At 41.6% G+C, this 17892-nt stretch overlaps 1 protein-coding gene across 5 annotated transcripts in view; it reads right to left on the bottom strand.

The window, feature by feature from the left end:
* Positions 1 to 17892, bottom strand: part of PTPRM (protein tyrosine phosphatase receptor type M) — a 765589-nt gene that overhangs the window by 406240 nt on the left and 341457 nt on the right. For all 5 annotated transcript variants that reach the window (XM_032602620.1, XM_032602624.1, XM_032602619.1 and 2 more), the window contains one exon: positions 12127 to 12420. In XM_032602620.1, the coding sequence (XP_032458511.1) occupies positions 12127 to 12420 (294 nt within the window). The remainder of the gene's footprint in view (positions 1 to 12126; positions 12421 to 17892) is intronic.

The raw sequence follows: 17892 nt of genomic DNA, 5'->3' as shown, positions 1-17892 counted from the left end.
TAAGCAGCTCATGCAGCTCAATAACAAAAAAACAAACAACACAATCCAAAAGTGGGCAGAAGACCTAAATAGACATTTCTCCAAAGAAGATATACAGACTGCCAGCAAACACATGAAAGAATGCTCAACATCATTAATCATTAGAGAAATGCAAATCAAAACTACAATGAGATATCATCTGACACCAGTCAGAATGGCCATCATCAAAAAATCTAGAAACAATAAATGCTGGAGAGGGTGTGGAGAAAAGGCAACACTTGCACTGCTGGTGGGAATGTGAATTGGTACAGCCACTATGGAGAACAGTATGGAGGTTCCTTAAAAAACTACAAATAGACCTACCATATGACCCAGCAGTCCCACTCCTGGGAATACACCCTGAGAAAACCATAATTCAAAAAGAGTCATGTATCAAAATGTTCATTGCAGCTCTATTTACAATAGCCAGGAGATGGAAACAACCTAAGTGTCCATCATTGGATGAATGGATAAAGAAGATGTGGCACATATATACAATGGAATATTACTCAGCCATAAAAAGAAACGAAATTGAGCTGTTTGTAATGAGGTGGATGCACCTAGAGTCTGTCATACAGAGTGAAGTAAGTCAGAAGGAGAAAGACAAATATTGTATGCTAACACATATATATGGAATTTAAGAAAAAAAAATGTCATGAAGAACCTGGGGTAAGACAGGAATAAAGACACAGACCTACTAGAGAATGGACTTGAGGATATGAGGAGGGGGAAGGGTAAGCTGTGACAAAGCGAGAGAGTGGCATGGACATATATACACTACCAAATGTAAAATAGATAGCTAGTGGGAAGCAGCCGCATAGCACAGGGAGATCAGCTCGGTGCTTCGTGACCACCTAGAAGCGTGGGATTGGGAGGGAGGGAGATGCAAGAGGGAAGAGATATGGGAACATATGTATAACTGATTCACTTTGTTATAAAGCAGAAACTAACACATCATTGTAAAGCAATTATACTCCAATAAAGATGTAAAAACAAAAAGGGCAAAGGGCTGAATAATTAGGGTATCCATATTTCATAATAATAAGTCGCTACTACTAAGAGTGAGTTAAAGATATATAAGTACTGCACTGGACTCCAGCCACTAAAGAGATGTTCAGAGAGTACTGACTGATGTGAAATCAAACTGCAGAACCTTACGTACAATATGATATCACGTTGTTAGAACTAGTTAAGTAAGAGATTTGGGACACAGATTGATATTTATATGTCTAAATGGGCATAGAGAGAGATGTGCAAAGATAAACACCCAAGTATTATCCCCAAGAAAGGTAGTGCAAGAAAGATGAGGAAATCTATGACCTTCTTCACTATATATTTCCATAATTTTTGCCTTCTTATATGGTACCTATGAATTCAGTAATTAAAATAGATCAGCAAGCTACAAACATTAACAAATAAAATGTTATGTATGATGAATTCATGATCCAACTTAAGAGCAATATAGTCTAGCTAAAGAACAGTAAATATGTAACAATATATAACACCTAACGGAAATATATGTTAATACCTGTATCTTTTCTACTGTTAATATATGCTAGGAAGAGTTTTCAATGCCAGCTATAAATCCATCTCTATAGTCACTTGTCTAGATCTGTAAGAAAGAAATATTGCTATTTGGTCAATAGAAATATTTTACCTGAGTAGTTATATTACTTACATTACTCATTCTACAAAGGTAATAACATGGATGGAAGATCAGCAATCTTGATCTCAAACTGTTCTATTATCTTTCTTATTTTAATAATAGGTATAACCATACTTCCTAATAAAATTTCTGCTATTTGTAGTTTTAATTTCATTTATATGCATTATTCATTTTTAAAGCTTTCTATTCACTCAAAATTTATTCTAATAGGTAATGCAATTACCGGTTCTTTGTATTCTTAAAATTAATTTATAACAATATTACCCAAACACAGGAATGTGGTTAACCCTCATAAACTAAAATTGTGACATATCATCAAGCTTTCATAATCTGTTGTTATCACTCTGCAAGTTTTAGCTCTCATTTATTTTACTTCTTTTTAATTTAGTTTGTAACAATGGGAGCGACATTATCCTTACAGATGAAGCAGGCAAGTTCTAATCGGAGCCCAAATGCCACTGAATGTGTTCCAATGAGTTATCCATCCACATTAAAGAGGACAAATGAGCTGAGAGCTGGTGTGGTAAGAGGAGGATGAATCTGAGCCTGCCTAGGCAAGATGGATAGAAGCACGTTGGACCTATGAGGTCAAAGATAAAATCCATCTATTTCCCAATTCGTGAAATTGGATTTGCTGCATTTGAGGCACAAATCCAGAGCGAACCTGGCGAGTTAAGGGTGCGTGAACTTTTCCTGAAATGTCCTGAAGACAAAGGTCATACTGAGACTAATTCTTTCTGCTCTTGGGTCAGGGGCTCAGAAGCCAGGTAGAGCCTGTCTCAGAAGCAGTTCACATGGGAAGAATTTACCTGTGCACACTTCAGTCCCTTATATCCACAGCATCAGGACCCTCACCTCCAATCTCATTCCATGAGGGTCTTATATACCTTCCTGATGTCTGCAGGTAAATGGGCAAAGGGGAAGACATCCGCCAGGATGCCTCCATCACAGTGAGAGGCTGCCTTACTGCTCTAATCACACTGTGCTTGTCAGGCTTTGGGTGTTCTCTGCAAACTCAGAGGTGTTAGGGCCTGGGGCAGTACTCTTCCAAGGGCTAACATGTCAGAAACACTCACCGGGTCACTAATAATGGCAACCACCACTGCAGACTGATGCCTCAAACGTGAATAAAGCCTTCACAAGTTATCCTATTTCTTTGCCACCCTTCAGGGACTTTGGGTCACTGTGCTTTTTCCCAACAACATGGGAAAGAGTCAAAAATGCACCGTTTTTCCCAGGTTCCAGTGAATATTGCAACAGCTTTTGACATCAGCTTGAGGACGTACATCTATTTTTTGTTTTACTTAAAGCAATTTGGTGAGTGGGTCAACCAAAACCCATCCAACCAGCTTAAATGTCCTATTGGAAGATTTTGCCATAATAGTGTGTATCCTCAGTCGTAATAAGTGTATTCGTTTTATCAGAATTTGCTAGCAGACCTATTGGGTTTTCCTCAACATAGTATGTAAAGATCCGAACAAACTTTTTGGCCAACCCAATACTCAGACTTCAGAGTGACCAAAGTTCTCTGCTAACCATTTCTCATGCATTTAGCACATTTAATTCTCCCAACAGCGCTATGAAGAAGGTGGTGGTATTGGTAGAAAACAGACTAGAATTATTAGAAACTTAGGTTCCGAGGTTTAGTAATTTGTTGAGATATTTTTTAGCTGTTAGTGTCAGTGCCAGCAGTCACCCCAAGTCAGGCAGACTATAAAGTGAAAGAAGTTAACCAATGGACATTGTCTTCTCTGAATATGTCCGAAATATTCACAAAGGCAATTTAGAATGTTCAGTCATGCCCTGAGTCTTAACCAAAAAACCTAAGTAAGCAGTGCATATTGATTATGTAGAGGACCCAGTCTATGAGAAATGCTTACATAGAGACCACAAAATAGAAGTCTACTGAATCATAAGTTTGAGAAGGAACTAAGGCATTTGCTCTAATAAAAATTAAAAATTTCATTCTCAGTACTAATTTTTTTTTTTTTTTAATATATAAGAGATTTGGGGAAAGATTTAGATGACCCAGGGTCTCTTTAAAAACTGCCCAGGTTAAGATTTAGTGGGTGTCTTCCTCTTTCTAGAAGATACTGCTGTGGGAAGCAGAAGCATCCTTAAGCCTTCTGGTGGCCTTAGGCTCACTCAGCATGCTGAAGTCGGTACTTAATAGGGGACTAATCCTGACCACAAGGATGTTTCTCTATGACAGCAAAGCCCCTCTGACAGAGACTGATGGGATCCAAGCACTAGAACCAGGAATTTGGTCAAGCACTTCATTGATAAGACATACAAAATGCAGCCTGGCGGGTTCTGCGATTTTCTTCAGTGTCAAATGGCCCATCAGAGGTACAGCCGGGGGAAGCCACAGCCACTGACTGATAATCCCCGGATCTCTCTCTTAAATTTCTTTCCCTCCTCAGTGCGTTCAAAGCTACCCAGGGAGCAGCCTACAAAGGCTTCAACCTCACAACTAGAAGTCTGTTAGCAATGCTCACTCTTCACCGTCAAGGGGCCTACTTGGCACCTTCTAGAACTACCAGGGCACTTAAGAGTCACAGAGGCAGGATAACGAGGACTCTGAAAGCAACCACCTCCATCTATCTGGTCTTCCTAGAGGCCTTTCCAAACCTCTCATACAGAGTTGCCCCAGTGGTTCTAACCCTATCCCCCTCCTCCCCCACCATGGCCTTAGGGCTCAGACACAGGGAAAGTGCTGACTCAGTGTTTAAGGGCAGGGTTTCAGGTTTGGGTATTACAGCCTCTGGGGCACGAAAGCCTGTAAGGCAGGGACTGAATATATTACAATAAAAAAGGTGCCACATTGCTGCTCTGCACCTGTCCTCTGCCCAATTGTGATGCACTACCCAATGCCACGTATTTACATCTGCCGACTAATAGGGCAGATACTTTTTAATACTCTTTTAATGTTTATAATTAAGAAAGGTTCTTACAAATGTAGGGACACCAAGGGGGGAAAGCAGGGTGGAGGCGAGGATGAACTGGGAGATTGGGATTGGCATATATACACTAATATGTATAAAATAGATAACTAATAAGAACCTGCTGTATAAAAAATAAAATTAAATTTAAAAACAAAAGAAAGGTTTTAATGGTTTAATGTGTTGGAAATGGTTAACGTGTGGCACTCAGGCTCAGTAGTTGTGGCTCGCGGGCTCTACAGCGTAGGCTCAGTAGTTGTGGAGCACAGGCCTAGTTGCTCTGCGGCATGTGGGATCTTCCCGGACCAGGGCTTGAACCTGTGTCCACTCTATTGGCAGGCGGATTCCTAACCATTGTGCCACCAGGGAAGGTACATTAAACCATTAAATGGTTTAATGTGTTGGAAATGCATTAAAAAAAACCTGTTGCCCTTTGGCAGAGCTCTTTTAGAATTAGAATTACCACACTTTTAATTTTTTTTTTCCCTGGTAAATAAACTTAAATGAAAAATAAATTATGTTCCATCCAATGAGGTCTTGGCCTATATTCATTCTGAATCTCAGCCTTTGTCAGGTCTTAGATGGGCTCCCACCTGCCCTCCCCGCCCCCCGTGCCCATGGGTGATCCGTGCGGGTCCAGAGACGTACTGCAATGCCAGCAACAGTTCTGTACAGAACAGAAAAATCTGACCACCCTTGATTTAGGAAGAACACAAATCAAGTTTTGACAGGGTTTAAATTCAGATCAGACCCATCCCAACCAGATTGTCTGTTTTGCCCCCACAAGAGGAACAAAGAATAATAAATAAATAGACACAGAGAGGTCGGCCTTCAGTGGAATGCAGGTATCACGCAATTTGGGCTTCATGGAAGGCCCTGTTGCCAAGAAACCCATCACTTTCCATTTCCCATATGCGAAACCCATTCAAGAGTATTTAAAACGATTGGGATTGACATATACACATTACTATATATAAAATAGATGACGGATGAGAACCTACTATATAGCACAGGGAACTCTACTCAATACTGTGTATGGCCTATATGGGAAAAGAATCTAAAAAGGAGTGGATATATGTATATGTATAATTGATTCACTTTGCTGTACACCTGAAACTAACACAACATTGTAAATCAACTGTACTCCAATAAAAATTAAAAATAAAACAAGTCACTCCTGTGTCACATTTAGCAAACATGGTGAATTAATACTCCAAAACCAATATTAACCTAAATCTAGTGAGATTTAGACTAGGCCAGGTAGGACAGCATGTGTTGCTACATAAAGTATGTTAAAGATGGTCTCAGGGTATACGGTAAGAGACAACACGGAACATTAACTTGTAGTTAATGGAACATTCCCCAAGGCCATCCAAGCATGTGGCAAAGGCAGGAGAGAGCTACACAAATACATCTGTTCTAGGGCAGCAGTACGACCACCATCGCAAAGAACAGGAGATGCACAAAAATGTACACCACCATAGGCTGAGCATAAATTCACTCTCTCACAGGCCACAGAGCAATGGAAGGTGAAATGACTTGAAGTAGATGAAAAGTATGGCCCATCTCTCACATCACTGTAAGTAGGATAGACAAGGTAGCTATAACTGTGTTTATCAAATCCCAAGTAGAACAAAAATGCATTTTAATGTAACACATAATCGAAGTTCTTATTACAGTCACAGAAAAGGTTCTAAACTAGGCATATATGGAACAAATATATACCTCTCTACAAATATAAAATGTACCCCCCCTTACTAGTTTAAAAGAATAGTTCATTATTTTAAAAAACCCTCCAATTTCTTATCTCACTCATTATTCTTGACAAACAGAAGGCTGTCTGTTGATGGGATGGCTGTACCATCCTGATGCAGCACTTATATGCATATACTTGAACTCTCTGGTAACACAGCATTACCCCCTGCTCCAGGAGGCAAGATTTCCACAAGTCAGAAGATAAAACGTTTTTTAAACTTCGAGAATTATTCATTGAAAACCAATGCAATTGCTTAAAGTCTCAAAGGGGTTTACAAAGAATCCATAAACTAAGTATACACCATACAACATTATCAGAGTAATTACAAAGGTGCAATCACACATGCTACAATATGGATGAACCTTGAAGACGTTATGCTAAGTGACTAAGTCAGGCACAAAAGGACAAATTCTGAACGATTCCACTTACATGAGGGACCTCGAGCCGTCAAGCTCATAGAGACAGAAAGTAGATCGGGGATTGCCAGGGGGGAAGTGGGGAGAAGGGGTATGGAGTTTCAGTTTTGCAAAATGAAAAAAGTCTTAGAGATTGATTGAGTGTACGGAACGCTACTGAAACTGTACATTTAGAAATGGTTTAAGAAGGTAAATTTTATGTTAGGTTTATTTTAGCACGATTAGAAATAAAAAATAATCTAATAAAAAAAATCCTACCTTTCCATTCTCTATCTCTTTCTCTATTTCTCTTCACAGCATTTATTGTATTATATGTGTGTGTGCATGTAATATACATATATTTATATATACAAGCACGTACATATATTTTTTTATTTATTGCCTGTACAATTCCTCCCTCCAATACCCCCAAATATATCCGCTCTGAAGGCCAGATCTCGTCTTGTTGCTCTGCCCTTAGGGCCTGGAACAGCTGCCTTACAAATATGGGTGCTTAATAAATTTCTTATGCATAGAATTTTTTAAACAGTGCAATCATTCTTTTTTCAAATGTTTTTAGTTATATTAATTCTAAAGAACACATTTCAGTTCAGCTTCTTCTCACTCTCACCAATCCTAATTGTTAAGTCATTAGTTTACCATCGTCCTGTTTTAACTCCTGGTGCCAGTTATTAGCAAGCCACTTAGCCACAGTTAAAACAATGCCCAGGATACATAAAAAGCGATATCCCCAAATAAGCACTTAAAAAGTCCACTGTGAAAATCAAGCTAACAGCATCACCCATTTCCCTTTTTCAAGTAGCTACCAGTTAATGACACTGTGATATACAGGCTGCACACAGTTATAAGGATATAAGATATAATAGAAAACACAAACTAAATTGCATTTTGCTTCACTGGATACTGAAATAAATTCAGCTCTCTGAGGTTTCCCAGCTATAGCTGAAATGCAAAGTTGAAAAATAAGTAGACATGTGTATAAATCTTCAAAGTAGCTCCTGACTATAACCATTTTTAATATCCCATGTCGGCAGGGCCTTTTCTCATGTGTAAAATACCTTTACAGATAATGTCTAACCCGATCTTCAAAAACACCTTTGATATTATCAGGGCAGGAGTCGAGGGCTCCTATCTGGAGAATCAGAGAAGCCAAGTGATTTGATCAGGGTCACACGTGCAAAAGAGCCTGTGCATATATCTGAAAATAATTTTCAGAAGCATAAGAAGCAAGAGGTCTGCAGTGTGCTCCCGTACGATTCTTGAAAGAAATATGACCAGGTGATGAGATCGCATCTACAAGCGATCTACGCATCTACACATGAAAATCAATTCCAGGGCACAGAGATGGGTCATAAACAGTGATCTTTCCATTTCAATGCATGAAACGAAATATGGTTTCGTGGGTGTCACCACAGCGTGACAGGACAGGCCCCATGGGTGCAGCACCGAAATGAAAACAGCTTGTCCAAAAGAAACAGATTTGATAGAAAAAGAATCAGAGAATGGCGTCTGGCATGGATGCAATGCCCAACTGCAGGGGATTCTCTGAATCCAAATATAAAACTGTATCCCTCCGATTTTCGATTTACCAGATAAGTAATCTCAGGCAACAAAATCAGGTTGCCAACATCGAATTCTTTTGAATGAAAATGTTAAAAGATAATTTTTTTTTCACCACGGGCAGTTAACTTGTATTAACTACCTGTGACGTGTAAGATTCTGTCCTAGGCATCTTACATACACATTAGCTCCTTCAGGCTTCACAGCCACACTAGGAGATACAACACTATTATTACCACCCCTGTTTCATAGATAAGACAAGAGAAACTCAGAAAAGGTACGAAGTCTTCCCAAGGTCACATGTCTAGCTCCGTGCAGAGCCAGGACTCAAACGCAGGCAGCCTGGTACCAGAGCCCAAATTCTCAACTGCTGACTCCAGCTGTAGTATCCTCAGGCACCGGCATCTCATGAAAGTGATATTTTAGCATAAAACCAGGCTGGAAGCTCAGAATAAGAGTCAGTCTTTCAAATTTAACCTGTTTAGCTGTATGAAAAACTCAGTGGTTTTCCCCGTTTGCTCAGATTTTTGCAAACGTCATCACAGACCTCCACTGCCCAGCAGAGCACTCAATACGCATGATTAGGGAGAATTTGGAAAAGGATAAAATAAAAGTGAACTCCGAGACGTTCAGGGTAGAAATATACACTGGATCATTTCATTAGAAAGAGAACATAAGACTCTTCATGTTGAAGAGGCCTTCGGGTTCAGCCAGCTCAATACTCTCACGAGTATAGAATCTCCTTCTGCAATGCCAGGTTCTGCCTGAACCCACCAGTCACTGGAAACTCATTATGCATGACTTAGCTCTTGTCAAATCTGCACAGACACCCTGCTCATCCCCACTCTCTTTCTCAATTCTTCCATCATTCCTCAGTGGTTGAGCAAAGTTCCAGAACATTTCCTATCCTGGGTGCTTTCCCTTGAGCACAGTCTATTCTGTGCTTTCTCTCTTAAAATGTGGGGACCAGAAGTAAGTGTGACAATATTAGGGAGGCTTCCCAGCACTGGTAGAAAAAGACTATCACCACCTACAACATAGGCTTTGCTTTCTTAATGCAACCTACACTTACATTAGGGTTTTTTGTTTGTTCGTTTTTTGTTTTTGTTTTCTGGAAGGGGTGGTGAGGCAACAGCATTACAGAGTGACTAACAGAATATGGACCGTACTGTAGATGCATATGTATTTAAACCTAATTCTCAATCTCTTTTTTATATGTGCTGCTGCTAAATTTTATTACTCTAATTCCAGACACATACTCTTGGCCTTTTAAACCACACGGGATGGATGCCCAATTATTCCTACTACCTGTCACCCTATTAGATTCATCCACTGTTCATGCCTGGCCAAGGCCGTTTTCCGTCTTCCATCTGCTTTGCAGAATGCTCAGTGTCTCTCTCAGGTTTTGAGATCCGTGACTCGCTCTTGCTGAACCCTAAACACTCGTGAATCATCTGAGGAAGAGGCCGGGACTGTTAGCACATTTTTCAGTCTAGAGTGTGTAGCGTGCACCTTACCCCTTTTCATTCCGTCCTGCATACCACGATTTCACACGGCTCACCTAAGCAGTCAACAAGCTCTCCTGCAGATTTTCTCTAAAGTCTCAGTTCAACAAAGGGTGAAACTGTATTTCTTCTGACAGTAAAAGGCTCATTCAACTTCCCTTTCCTCACCCACCCAGCACCTCCCCCTCTCATTTCTAGCTTTGACCCGCTCACCTAACATATTTCTATTTCCTAAGATTGACTTGTTCGACCACAGCTTTTTCAAAAATGCTCAATCCCCGTGCAGGACAGGTATGCAACAGTGTCCACGGCAGGTTACAAATGGTAAGAGGAAAAAGCCTGCTTTCTCATCAGGCTTCCTTGCTTAAGTGAGATTAAACCTCTAAGGCACAGGGCTGGCATGCAGATATCCATTCAGGATTGGTTTTAATGTTTTAAAAAAGGACTGCCATTCTACTATGAAAGTGTCTGCATTTACACACCATGCAGCCAGAACAAAAAGCCTTCTTGAAAACAGATATGCACGCCTTATATTTAGGGGAAATGTAGACAATAATCATGTTGATACCTGAAATGTACAGGCATGAAACCAGGAGAAAAGACAAAAGAACAGAACTGAAAACAACAGGTAGGTGGGGTTGTAGTGACCAGAATGACAGATTGGGTCCTTTCTCCAGCCTAGACAATGGGATTCTAACCTTCTTTTGGAGAGGAAGGAAGACGATCTAGCACCATGCCCCCAAACAGGATTCCTCAAAATAACGCTGAGTGAAAGAACGCAAACTTATTGCTCACAGATGCGGGGAGGACCGCAGGGGCTTCTATTTCCCTGCTCCTAGTAAGGGGGTCACAGTATTGGCCCCAGAGACTTCAAGAGGCAGTTATAAAATAAATAACAGATTTGAAGGCAATTCTTATATTGTAAAGTGATAGATACAGGGTTACACAGCTATTGTTTGCATTACGACAGATGACAGATTATTTCAAAAAAGGCAGGGAAATTTTATTCAGTGAAAGAGAGATGAGATGACATGGTACAGAGAAGTGAGGAAGAGAAAGTGTTGTCAAACTCCTTTCTCCTTGGACCGCCCATGGCGGCTGTGGGAATCACCACAGTTCTTAGACCAGAGGCTCTGTGCTGAGTGTGATGTGACCATGGGGGCGTGGGACATGGGAAACAGACCTGGGTGGACAAGGCAGGCCCAACAGCACATACCCCAAGAAGAGAAAGGGTCCTGTTCCCTCTTCTAACAAAAATAGTTTTACAAAAATAATTTTTTTCCATGAGCTTTGGGCTTTTCGAAACTATACAGTCCAAATTATGAAGAAAGAATGAAGCAGTTACCATTGTTAAGGTTTAATCATTTCTCCTACCAGACAGGGTTAGACTGCGCTCTGAGTACTTTTAAATCTTAAGAGGAAACGAAACCTACTGATAAGTGTCCTCTTAAATAATGCCACCCGAAGAATCAATTATCTCCATAAAAATTTCTTGAGTCTCCTCACCTCAGCCCTCAATTCAGTGCAAGAATCTGTATTTAAATGATGAAAGAACACTTCAGTATCCCAACCTGTCACTTCTCTCTACTTCCGACCCAAGAGCAGCCAGACAGAAACAGCACTCAAACCTCTAACGGGCTCTTTCTTTAGGGTCTGATTTTTATAAGACTCTGCATTTCTCTCTCCATCAACCCACAGAGCGGGCTCTGCACAGTCAATTAGAACTTTATCATCTAAGAATTTAAAGCCGGCGTGCAGTCCACAAATCACCCTGGCTTATTTTACAAATGGGCCCCATGTCATTGGCAAGCAGCCCCTCCATTCAATATCCATCCATAAAAACACAGCTTTAAAGCTATCGCTAAGATGGAATCTAGCCTTCCAAAGGCCCTCGAGGCTACAAGCACATCAACAGGGAACATAAAAACAAAGGGACCCAGATGAGAGGCGTTGACCTATGAGCAGACATCATTAAATCAAACAGTTTCTGTCAACTTTGGGATGATTCCCGTATGAATTAGGTGATACTCCTAGGAAGGTGTAAATTAAGAACGGAGGAAAAGGGGGCGGAGGCCTCCTGAGAGATACCAAGCCTTGAGGTTTGAAGTCCACAGGCTATTGGGTTGCTGTCCACAGGTGAAGGGACCTTTTGTACCCAGAGAGGGTCCCAGCAGAGCTGAGGGAAGTGTGAGCCACCTGCACGGAGGTTGCAGGTCAAAACCCAGAAGACACTGACAAGTGGTCCCAGCATCCCCGGACTCACCAGCACACTTGGTTCTGGTTCTGAGAGCGGGTCCAGGAGAACCGGTGCCACCCTCCCCTGGCCGGGTGAGAAGCACGCTGATCTCATACTCTGTGTCCGGGTCGAGATGCCCGATCTTGTAGCTCGTGGAGTCCACTGGCTGCCGGTCACTCCAGCTCCCGCTGGCGGTGCAGTATTCCACCTCCCGGGCCACGATGGGCCCATCGCCATTGATGGAGTTGGCGTTGAGTTGGATCCACAGGTAGGTGGCCCCCACGGAGGCCAGCTGAGGGGGCGCGATGGGGACAGGGGGCTCTGAAAGGCAAACAGGAGGCCATCCTTCAGACACTTGAGAAGAGCTAAATGCACATCAATTACTAAAACAGGGAAGACATTAACATTTCAGCAATGAACTGACGAGAATGGTTTTGCTCAGGTTAATACGAAAAAGCATACTGAGGGAGGTTTGCGTAGCGTTCACATCTGTGAAATAAGCCATCTTTAAAACCGAAGCCTCCTCAGGTAGGTACATCCCCAGTTTGTTTTAGGACGCAATTCATTTTTCTCGAACAGCTACGTAGGCACCAAAGGATTTTTTTGTACTAAAAGTGACTTGTAAAAACTCTCTCAAGTAGTAGTAGTTAAGCTCTAGAAGTCTCTCCATTGTCAAGAGTTAAAAAAACAAACAAAAAATAACCGAGTGTCTTCAAAATCACCCAAGGTATTAGTTATATCATTAAATTCAGTCTCCTTATATTTGTATTCCAAAGATATCATCACTTGAAAAACACGGACGAAATCATAGTTTATCTCATCATAAATGCATTGCCAGGATGACTCATTTTCCCCCCAAAAGCTATCCCAATGGACTCGTTCTGCTCCAGGAGCAGTGAGCACTTGGGGTGATAAAGTCCAGCACTGCCACTGTTCAGGGATCTTGCAGTAATGAGTCTTGTTAAAGCAGTGAATAGAAAGAAAAGCTCTAAAGCAAAGCACAAGTCATGCCCAGCTTGATAAAACTCTAAGCAATCAATGGCAAACGCTCTTTACAACCCAGGAAGGTCTCTCTCATTGCTGAAAACCTGAGACTGACTTCTTCTGGATCTTTGATTGAGACAGGAGACAGAGGCAATCTTGTTTTCCACAGTGTATCAGGTGCCAGGTGAATGGATCTCCAGGCACCAAATAAAGGCATTCCACGTGCCAGTGTCACTGTGAGTGGCACCACACATGACATTAGGGAAGGAGATAACTGTATGAAATAATGTATTTCTATTTAATGCATCTCCATCGGAGAAAATGTTGGCCCCTAAGATGATACCAGGTAGATCCCTAGACCATCAAGAAACCAGCAACGCAAGTTCCTTTTGTTGGGTTGGGGCATCTTTGTTCTTTAACGTATTCAACGTGTGCTAAGTCATACTGACTTTTAAAATAGCTGGGGAAATCTCATGAGACTGAGGCTAAATGAGACACTTAAAAGATGAATTTTATTTGGGGGACCATAAATTTAGTGCAAATTTACTAAAATATTGTTCCTATTATTTATAAACTACAACTTTGTGCTAGCTCTTTGTTTGTTTAGATAGTTTTGATTCAACTCATAATCCATTTGGAGTTTATTTTTGTGTATGGTGTTAGGGAGTGTTCTAATTTTATTCTTTTACATGGAGCTGTCCAGTTTTCCCAGCACCACTTATTGAAGAGGCTGTCTTTTCTCCATTGTATACTCTTGCCTCCTTTATCAAAGATAAGGTGACCATAAGTGCATGGGTTTATCTCTGGGCTTTCTATCCTGTTCCATTGATCTATATTTCTGTTTTTGTGCCAGAACCATACTGTCTGGATTACTGTAACTTGTTACTTATAATAACTTGGTTATTTAGTAATGTATTGTTTATCCTCCATGTGTTTGTGTTTTTTATGTTGTTTTCCCTGTAATTAGTTTCTAATCTCATAGCGTTGTGGTCAGAAAAGATGCTTGATATGATTTCAATTTTCTTAAATTTACCAAGGCTTGATCTGCGACCCATGATGTGATCTATCGCGGAGGAACGCACTATCCTGGAGGAACGTTCCATGCGCACTTGAGAAGAAAGTGTAATCTGCTGTTTTTTTTTTTTTTGCGGTACGCGGGCCTCTCACTGTTGTGGCCTTTCCCGCTGCGGAGCACAGGCTCCGGACGCGCAGGCTCAGCGGCCATGGCTTACGGGCCCAGCCGCTCAGCGGCATGTGGGAACTTCCCGGACCGGGGCACGAACCGGCGTTCCCTGCATCGGCAGGCGGACTCTCAACCACTGCGCCACCAGGGAAGCCCCTAATCTGCTGTTTTTGAATGGAATATTTAATTAAATATCAATTAAATCTATCTCGTGTATTGCATCATTTAAAGCTTGTGTTTCCTTATTAATTTTCTGTTTGGATGATCTGTCCATTGGATTAAGTGAGGTGTTAAAGTCCCCCACTAATATTGCATTACTGTCAATTTCCTCTTCCATAGCTGTTAGCAGTTGCCTTATGTATTGAGGTGCTCCTATGTTGGGTGCATATATATTTATAATTGTTATATCTTCTTCTTGGATTGATCCTTTGATCATTATGTTGTGTCCCTCCTTATCTCTTTTAACAGTCCTTATTTAAAGTCTATTTTATCTGATACGAGTATTGCTACTCCAGCTTTCTTTTGATTTCCATTTGCATGGAATATCTTTTTCCATCCCCTCACTGTCCGTCTGTATGTGTCCCTAGGTCTGAAGTGGGTCTCTTGTAGACAGCATATATATGGGTCTTGTTTTTGTATCCATTCAGCGAGCCTGTGTCATTTGGTTGGAGCGTTTAATCAATTCACGTTTAAGGTAAGTATCTATATGTATGTTCCTATTACCATTTTCTTAATTGTTTTGGGTCTGTTTTTGTAGGTCCTTTTCTTCTCTTGTGCTTCCCACTTAGAGAAGTTCCTTTAGCATTTGTTGTACAGCTGGTTTGGTGGTGCTGAATTCTCTTAGCTTTTGCTTGTCTGTAAAGCTTTTGATTTCTCCGTCGAATCTGAATGAGATCCTTGCTGGGAGAGTAATTCTGGTTGTAGTTTCTTCTCTTTCATCACTTTAAGTATATCATGCCACTCCCTTCTGGCTTGTAGAGTTTCTGCTGAGAAATCAGCGTTAACCTTATGGGAGTTCCCTTGTATGTTATTTGTCGTTTTTCCCTTGCTGCTTTCAATAATTTTCCGTCTTTAATTTTTGCCATTTCGATTACTATGTGTCTCAGCCTGTTTCTCCTTGGGTTTCTCCTGCCTGGGACTCTCTGCGCTTCCTGGACTTGGGTGGCTATTTCCTTTCCCGTGTTAGGGAAGTTTTCAACTATAATCTCTTCAGATATTTTCTCTGGTCCTTTCTCTCTCTCTTCTCCTTCTCGGACCCCTATAACGTGAATGTTGTTGTGTTTAATGTTGTCCCAGAGGTCTCCTAGGCTGTCTTCATTTCTTTTCATTCTTTTTTCTTTACCCTGTTCTGCAGCAGTGAATTCTACCATTTTGTCTTCCAGGTTCCTTATCTGTTCTTCTGCCTCAGTTATTCTGCTATTGATTCCTTCTAGTGTACTCTTTTTTTTTTTTTTTTTTTGCGGTACGCAGGCCTCCCACTGTTGTGGCCTCTCCCGTTGTGGAGCACAGGCTCCGGACGCGCAGGCTCAGTGGCCATGGCTCACGGGCCCAGCCGCTCCACAGCATGTGGGATCTTCCCGGACCGGGGCACGAACCCGTGTCCCCTGCGGCGGCAGGCAGACTCTCAACCACTGTGCCACCAGGGAAGCCCTCTAGTGTATTCTTCATTTCAGTTACTGTATTGTTCATCTCTGTTTGTTTGTTCTTTAATTCTTCTAGGTCTTTGTTAAACATTTCTTGCATCTTCTCGATCTTTGCCTCCATTCTTTTTCCAAGCTCCTGGATCATCTTCTCATTATTCTGAATTCTTTTTCTGGAAGGCTGCCTATCTCCACTTCATTTAGTTTCTTTTCTGGGGTTTTATCTTGTTCCTTCATCTGGTACATAGCCCTCTGCCTTTTCATCTTGTCTATCTTTCTGTGAATGTGGTTTTTGTTCCACAGGCTTCAGGAATGTAGTTCTTGCTTCTGCTGTCTGCCCTCTGGTGGATGAGGCTATCTAAGAGGCTTGTGCAAGTTTCCTGATGGGAGGGACTGGTGGTGGGTAGAGCTGGCTGTTGCTCTGGTGGGCAGAACTCAGTAAAACTTTAATCCACTTGTCTGCTGATGGGTGGTGCTGGGTTCCCTCCCTGTTGGTTGTCTGGCCTGAGGCGACCCAACACTGGAGCCCACCTGGCTCTCTGGTGGGACGAATGGCGGACTCTGGGAGGTTCTCACACCAAGGATTATTTCCCAGAACTTCTGCTGCCAGTGTCCTTGTCCCCATGGTGAGCCACAGCCACCCCCCACCTCTGCAGGAGACCCTCCAACACTAGCGGGTAGGTCTGGTTCAGTCTCCCCTGGGGTCACTGCTCCTTCCCTGGGTCCCGATGCACACACTACTTTGTGTGTGCCCTCCGAGAGTGGAGTCTCTGTTTCCTCCACTCCTGTCGAAGTCCTGCAGTCAAATCCCGCTAGCCTTCAAAGTCTGATTCTCTAGGAATTCCTCCTCCCGTTGCCGGACCCCCAGGTTCGGAAGCCTGACGTGGGGCTCAGAACCTTCACTCCAGTGGGTGGACTTCTGTGGTATAAGTGTTCTCCAGTTTGTGAGTCACCCATCCAGCAGTTACGGGGTTTGATTTTACTGTGATTGCACCCCTCCTACCGTCTCACTGTGGCTTCTCCTTTGTCTTTGGATGTGGGGTATCTTTTCGGTGAGTTCCAGTGTCTTCCTGCTGGCAATTGTTCAGCAGTTAGTTGTGATTCAGGTGCTCTTGGAAGAGGGAGTGAGAGCACGTCCTTCTACTCCGCCATCTTGAACCAATCTCAATATTTAAATTTTGAATAAATTTTCTCAAAGGGAAAGAAGGAAGGAACTCAATCTATACTAAGTGATAAAAAGCAATTTAAAATATTTAATCCAAGTGAAAGGGCATGATAAAAATAATTCTAAATCAAGCCAGCAAAGAAACAATTTATATACCTATAGGTACATATCATATACATAATTGATACATATATATGAATTCCTAATATATGTCTCCTATAATTAAATATGATATTGGCATATATGTATATATACATGAATTGCGGAGATTACATGAAATATCTTTATGTCTTTGATTACCAAAAGCAGTGGTAGGCATAAAACAGACAAGAATGATAGTTTAAAATGACCTGGGCTTCATTTGTGGGCCAGCATCAAATCAGGGAATGGCCTTAAGGAAGTTATAAACTCTTTGGACTTAAGTTTTTCCCATTTTGAAAAAATTAGCACTCTAAACACATGCATATAAAAAGTATTCAATCATACAGGTGGCCTAAACATGCCATTATATATTTTATAGTAATTGTGTCAATGCAGTGCTTTATTTAATTAGTAGAATCCAGCATGTTATCTCATTTTGAAAAATCAAATACATGCAAAATATGGCCATAAAAATTATAAATGGAGGAAAAGTCAAACTCCAGTTTTGAGCCATATCTGCAAGCCAATTGTCACCAGCTGTGGCAGGGTGCAGAGAGGCAAAGGGTGCCCGGACATTTTATCACCATGACCCAAGATCCCTCCACGCTGTCGTAAGGCAGGAAAACGTGTGGCAGAAATGTGAGTAAGGACCCACTCAGCCTCTGTGCTTATGTGTGCTG

This window comes from Phocoena sinus, chromosome 14 (genome assembly GCF_008692025.1).
Source record: "Phocoena sinus isolate mPhoSin1 chromosome 14, mPhoSin1.pri, whole genome shotgun sequence".
NCBI lineage: Eukaryota > Metazoa > Chordata > Mammalia > Artiodactyla > Phocoenidae > Phocoena > Phocoena sinus.
This window is presented reverse-complemented; position numbering and strand designations above follow the sequence as displayed.